At 39.5% G+C, this 7365-nt stretch overlaps 1 protein-coding gene across 1 annotated transcript; it reads right to left on the bottom strand.

Moving 5' to 3' along the window:
* Positions 1 to 466: 466 nt before the first annotated feature.
* On the bottom strand, positions 467 to 6275 carry LOC126790108 (probable pre-mRNA-splicing factor ATP-dependent RNA helicase DEAH5). Its single transcript, XM_050516247.1, has 4 exons — positions 6153 to 6275; positions 5435 to 5515; positions 1703 to 4894; positions 467 to 898 (listed from the first exon to the last, which is right to left on the bottom strand). The coding sequence occupies exons 3-4, from the start codon at positions 4873 to 4875 to the stop codon at positions 505 to 507; spliced, it is 3567 nt and encodes a 1188-aa protein (XP_050372204.1). The 5' UTR covers positions 4876 to 4894; positions 5435 to 5515; positions 6153 to 6275; the 3' UTR covers positions 467 to 504.
* Between the last annotated feature and the right edge of the window lie 1090 nt (positions 6276 to 7365).

A 7365-nucleotide genomic window follows, 5' to 3' on the forward strand; every position in this document is an offset into this window, starting at 1 on the left:
ACTCTCTTGAATGCTTTGACGTTTGCCCCTTTAATTTTCAAGAGCTTCTGTGTATCTTCCTCTACTCTCTCTCTCTCTCTCTCTCTCTCTCTCTCTCTCTCTCTCTCTCTCTCTCTCTCTCTCTCTCTCTCTCTCTGCCGTACGTTCTCCTTTCTTTTTTTTCCTCCCCCTTGTTGTGCAGCTTGTGCTCTTTAAATAGAGGCGCTGAGCAGATATCCACTGATCCAAATTTGAATTTTCCATGAAAATAGCTATTGAAGATCCCCATTGGGATTTGATTAACTAACCTATCTTCAATTTGAATTTGGAATCTCCCGTAGCTTTGTTTGTTATGCATTCTGTTAGAATGAGTCAATTACACAATCTTCTTCTGAATTTTGACTCCACCAAAAAACTTTTTAGATATGTATTCGTCAACTATTCAAAATGTAATTACTTAATCATATTTTATCATTCAACACAATACAAGTTTACGCTGACAGCAGGCTTGAAAAAAAACACAAATCATGCACGTCGTTTACTAAGACGCCAAGAGTTCGGTTCATGATATCTGTCATAGAGCGGTTCAACACGCTCTTGACGCTTGCGCTTACTCATCTTAGTAGGGTCTGCCACTTTAAAGAACCTGGGCGCTAGTTCCACAAGCCATTTGGGGTCAACGACTGTTACCTCACGCATATACTCCTTCGTAGTCATAACCAACTCGTGGTAGATGATCCAATCTGGTTGTCTCTGGAAGAGTGCACTGCTTGGATGAATATAAACTGGCTGGTTCTCCACCAAAGTCCTATACCCCTCCTGAGGGTCCTTTCTAGCACCATGGAAGAAAAATCCAGCCGTTATTGCCTTCCTAATCTGAGTGAAATTCTTTCCAGCACTCACAACGTCCAGCTTATACCTGAAGTTCCAAACCAATCGTCAGAACACAATTTAATCATCAACTGGGATTATGGACCAGTGATTATTTATAAATATGAGATGGTCAGTTACAGACAACAAGGGCACAGCTTAGATTATGAATGCAATTGATAATTCTTATTTTGATCGCAACAGAAGTACGGGTGCTTTATTTGACCAGTAAAGCAAGTGATGAAGTATGTCTGCTGTCCATTGCCTTTTAATCATTTATTAAAATACCAAAGATACTGATGTACTTTATCGGATGCAATAGTAGCCCTTTATTCCCACTATATCCAGGCCATATGCAATACAACATGATCTAATTTCTGTGACACAAGTTTGTTTTAAAATTTGATTATGACAATATATACATAAATATACTTGAGAAAAATAAATGGTATATACACATGTTAGTAACTAAAATTACTACATTTGAGATTATGCTAGTTAAGATACAAGGCTGTGAGCAAAAAGTTAGGACTTATTCTTCTGGACTATGGTGACAACAATGTGACCATAAGTTTCTAAATATATACACTGTACTCTGTAGTCACTCAATTCACAATGACCTATTACTGTTCAGTACCACGTATCTTGATTCTAAAACACAAAGTAGGTAAAAAAACACTCATCTTAATTAAAAGTACAAGGGAGAAAAGCATGCTAGTTTGACTTTTTCTGTATCATGACATGTACCAAGGATGCAAAATTACACTTTTAAAACCATTCAAGCAAATGTGAACCAAGGAAGAAAGAAAAAAATATGTCATGCAATTATACAAGACAAATTAGAAGCACATACTTGTCCATGATGCTTAGAAGCTGTTTCCTGACATCCTGTGCCCTCCTAAGGGATCGAGACTGAACGAAATTCTCAAAACACCATGGCCCAGAAAAGTTCTTAGCTTTCCAAGCCTCATACACTGCAAGTAAAGTCAGATGGTCTCCCTCTGGCTGGAAAAACTTTGCTCTCTTCTGATCAGCTTGGGCTTGTTTCTCTCTAGGCCTGTAAAATATATTGCCCGTCTGAATCATGGCAATCATGGTCAAAATTTCATCACTGCATCCAAGGTCCACACTGGCCAGTAGCATCTTAGATAGTGGTGGATCAATAGGAAACTCAGCCATTTTCCTACCCAGTTTGGTGAGAAGCCCCTCCTCATCGAGTGCTCCTAAACTGTATAGTTGTTCCATGGCAGAAATGAGTGCCTGGGGTGAGGGAGGATCCATAAAATCAAAAGACAGCAGATCATTTATTCCCATTGCTTTCATGGTAAGCGTTGTTAACCCAAGATTTATCCTCTGAATTTCTGGAACTGAAGTAGGGGACATCTCATTGCGGTATGCGCTCTCAGTGTAGAGGCGGTAACATTTCCCGGGCCCAGTACGCCCAGCACGTCCAGCCCTTTGTTTGGCTGATGCTTGTGAAATTGGGGTTATGACCAGTGAATCCAGCCCCTGCTTTGGGTTATAAACATTTTGCTTTGCAAATCCAGGATCAATCACATAAAATATTCCATCGATGGTTAGTGATGCCTCAGCAATATTTGTAGCCACAACTACTTTCCTCTTCCCAGGTGGGGCTGCCTCAAATATCCTTGACTGCATTTCACTAGGAAGGGCACTATAAACCGGTAAAATAATTAACTCAGGTACATTTTTACCAAGACCTTTCATCCTCTCAAAAAGTGACTGACATGAGAAATCAATTTCTTCCTGTCCTGTCAAGAAGAGAAGGATGTCCCCTTCAGGTTCTGTCAAGTGAATCTGTAGAACAGTGATTAGAGATGCATCAAGATAATCACTTTCTGGCTGCTTGGTGTAAAGTATCTCTACAGGAAAAGTTCTACCCGGTATAGTGAAGATGTTACAGTCAAAGAAATACCCTGAAAACTTCTCAGCATCCAAGGTAGCAGATGTGACAATTAAACGGAGGTCTGTTCTCCGCTTGATAAGTTTCTTTAACAATCCAAAAAGAACATCTGTATGGATTGTCCTCTCATGAGCTTCATCAAGCATGACCACAGAGTACTGAGAAAGGTTCTCATCAATCAAAATTTCCCTAAGAAGCATACCATCAGTCATGTACTTGATGACAGTATCAGGGCCAGTGCAATCCTCAAAACGAATAGCATAGCCAACTTCCTCCCCCAAACGACAACCAAATTCTTCAGCAACTCTCTTGGCTACAGATGTTGCAGCCACCCTACGTGGTTGTGTACACCCAATCTTACCCATTGTCGTGTAACCCGCTTCTGCAAGATATTGTGTTACCTGGGTTGTCTTGCCCGAACCAGTCTCACCAATGACAACAAGAACTTGATTGTCATGCACGGCCTTAACCAATTCATTCTTGAGCTTGTAGATGGGCAAGCTCTGCCTCTGTTCCTGAAGTGAGAGCTTTGATCTCTGCCCAAAACTGACCGTCTTCCCAAAAGCATCCTTCTTCCACTCAGGCATGTCATAGGCTGACAAACCAACACCTCTAAGCTCCTGTGCAAGGTGCCTCTCTCCAGTCTCTGGCATTGGATCTTCCCAAGGACGATTCAGATCCTTTGGGATTGAATCCAACATGGTTCTTTGCTGCTGCTCACGCACTTCTCTGCGCTCTTTAATAAGGGCAGATTGAAGTGCAGCTGCACGACTTAATGACCCCTCTGGATTCTTAAAGATTTTCACAGGTGACATATCTACAGAATACCTGCTTTGCCCTTGCAAAAAGGCTGGTTCGTCCTCATTTAGCTCAATCTCAAGTTCCTCTTCAGCTCCCTCTTCTTCATAAAGCATCCCCTCTGTTTCCTCATCATACATTGGATATTCTGTAACACCCAAAACACCTGAGGCAATCAGCTGTTTGGCTTCCCACTTTTCCGGTGAGCTCATTCTCTTTAATGGCCGGCGAGAATGGACAACATTGTTCTCTTCCACAATTCTAATCCCAGAAAGACCAGTACGTGTCACAGGCCCGTCATCCTTTGATACTGATGGGTTCGTCCTAAGAGCATCACCCTCTGACCTCTTCTTCAATGGAAGCAAATCCTTTCCAGTATGCTGATCAACATCCCTCATTGAAAGGCTCAACTTCTGACCAGAAACTGAAATCACCTTAACATAGACCTCTTGATCCCTCTTCACCACATCTTTAGCACTATTAATCCGCCGAGTTGCCATCTGTGAAACATGAACCAAACCCTCCTTCCCCCTGAAGTCATTGAACTGAACAAAGCAACCAGTGTCCATGACTTTTGATATTCTACCCTTATAAACCTGATACAATTCAGGCTCATCAGAATTCTGTAGTCCTTTCCCCTGATCCTCACCTCCTCTCCTGTTACCTCCATCTTGTCTAACATTTTCACCCTCCTCATACCCATCCCTCCTGTGCTTATCAGACCGGTCTGTATGCCTTCCCTTATGATAATCCTTATGAGTATCTCTACGCCTCTCATCTCTGTCATACCTCTCCCTGCCCCTTTGTCTCCTATCCCTATCTCTATCTCTGTCTCCATCTCTTTCCCCATATCTATCCTTATCTCTACCTCTACGCCTATCTTGTTCATGCTCATCACCCCACTCTTCTTGGACATTTTTCTTTTCCTTGGTCTCCATCTCAATTTCCCTCTGTATATCATTTATCCTATCCCTGTTATCAGCAATAGACAAAGCCTTAAACTTGGTCTTCTTACCTTGAGTATTACTCCCTATAATTGAGTCATCCTCAGATTTTGGCTTCGGAGGAAGAATTGCGTGAATGATAGTGAGAAGTGTGCGGACAAAGTAATCAGGCATCTCGGCACCATTTTCCTTCAATTTGGCATCAAATTCATCCACGCTCTCACAGTTTCGTCCCATCTCTGTTATGAACTCAGCTAGAACTTTATCCCCAAAGCCTAGATGAGATTCCAGCTCTGAACAGACTTTGGAAACTAAGGAAAGGTACTCGAGCTTCTTCAAACCATCATCAATGACAGCCATCTCTGAAGATGTGGAAACACTACAAGGAAAAAGGGTATTAGCTACAAACGGGACAGAGAACTGTTTAACAACTACAAGGAAAAACAAAGAACATATCAGAATAAAGAAAGTAACCAGATAAAAGAATGAGTACAAAGGGTGTAAATGTCTAGTTCCAATTGGTCACTAAAGTGAACACTTGAATATCCCAATATTGAATTTTAAGTGCCAGCTACCAAAATAATATTGTCAGAAATTCCTTCTGAATTTGTTCTAAAGGATAGTTAACCATTTATTAATTCATAAAACGCATTCCACGGTTATCAGGCAAAACTTGGATAGCCTACGGTACCTACTACTCTTTAAGGCGATTGGATAGCCAAAATAGATATTGTATTGACAGATAAAACATGAAACACCTTGCCAGAATGTGTTGGTGACAGGATGACACTATTCTTAAAGGCCATTGTGACTTCGTATTCAAGCATAAATAGCCTTTTATGTACTCCATAAGGCAACTACATATCTAAAGCAGACGCAGAAACACCCGCAATACTATAAAAATTTAGAGACGAATTACCTGCAAGTGTCGTGGTAAAATGTCTGCTCAAATGACCTTGTCTCTGGTACCTTCACAATAACCTACCACCTCAAGTCATGCCTGAAAACCACAACCAGTTCCAGTGAATAAGCACATAAATGAACTGAGAGCTAAAACCTTCTAACCAGCACGAAAAGGATTATGTACTGCCAATTTCTTGTTATAATCACTATGGCCAAACAATATCCTAATGTCAAATCTACGAAACATATACAGAGGTTCACAAGTACAGACAGGGCAGCATTTATCGAAATCATACATCTTTGTAGACAATAAGCAGTAATTGAATCCCTTAAAAAAGCCAAATATAGCATTTATCATTCTCTTTGTTTTCGGCTTATATAGATAGTAACCATGACAACATCTATTTAAATGAAAAACCCAATTAGTAGATGTACAAAAGAATGAAATGAATAACACAAAGTCCAGAAAAGCTGAAATTCTATCAGCCGAAATTTCAACACAACCCAGTTTCTATTTTTGTATTAAAAATTCAAACTTGGCAAAACCCCCCAAGCCAGCAATTCTGAATTGGTCATATATTTCAGTAAACAGCTACAATTGACTATTGATATGATTGTGAAAAGCCAAAGGTGTGATCTTTACTCAAACGCAGCTAGTAGTGTCCCTTGGATTCCGTAATTAAGTATTAGAGTGGAAGAATGAGAGAAGGAAGAGAGACAAAGATGGAGAGTACCTAAAGGAGCATAGAAATTCGAGCGATGGCGAGCTGTGGCCGACGGCGACGACAACAACGAACGGACGAAGGGTCTGGTTTGTCGTTGCAGAGAAGGGATTCAAGTGAAGATGACTCAGTGTCGGGGCAAAGGGCTATTTATACGATACTCATTTTTCGTTTAGGCAAACATTAAATTTAGTGCACCAAATTATAAGGTTAACCCAATATTTTGTCTTTTTTCATTCTCATTTTAATTTTTACTATTATAAAACGAGGACTGAAAAATTTCACTAAATTATGAATTGTTAAATTTACTCATCTATATTTTTTATCCTCACAAATATACAGAAAAACAATGTGATATACCAAAACTATTTTTCGTAGAAAACAGAATTACATAAAATGATTGTCTTTCAAGAATATACTTCAAATAAAATTCTACAAATCCGTACAATCAAAACATATGCATCACACGGGTACGAGGCTAGTTTTCTATAAATTAAGGAGATTTGAGATAGAAAACAACCAAGCATCAAATACCATTGTTTACCCCACCTAAATATAATCAACCGCACAACGCTAGCCTCATGTATTCTAATTGCATAGTCTCTCCTTCCGTAAATAAGAGATCGTGAGTTCAACTTACATCAGACTTGTTGAAAACTCAATCTCCCTCTTCACATCTCCAAAAATTGAGGCAAGAAAGAATATTCAAGCCATCGCGCACAAATCATTTATTGGGAAGAAAAAGACGGTCTCCCTAACCAAAAAAGGTATGGTTCAAGACTTGATGTTTTACATAGGTCTATCAATTGAATTTTTTTATTCATTGAGTGTCTCAACTTTTCTTTTCCTTCTTCGGTATAGTCCTCAAAATATTGGGGCTTTTATTGCAAATGGATAAGAGAGGGAAAGCTACCACTACTAGATAACCATATCAAAATTTTATTTTTCGTAAGCTTCAATCATCTGATGTTCTATGGTTCAAATTATATGTTGGCAGCCCAGGGTACCCACACTTTGTGTTTGGTACCATTTAATTTTTAACAAAAATGTATGCGGTTAAGTTGGTTTAAAACTGAAGGACACCTTTTTTTCTATTATGTGATTGAAAAAAATGGCCAGTTAGCCATGAGAAGAAAAACAATGGAAAAAAAGCTTTTCAAGTCTAAGTTTAAATAACAAAGCGAATTAGGCATATAGGATTTGAACTTCCTGGTTTTGCAGGCAA

This window comes from Argentina anserina, chromosome 4 (genome assembly GCF_933775445.1).
Source record: "Argentina anserina chromosome 4, drPotAnse1.1, whole genome shotgun sequence".
NCBI lineage: Eukaryota > Viridiplantae > Streptophyta > Magnoliopsida > Rosales > Rosaceae > Argentina > Argentina anserina.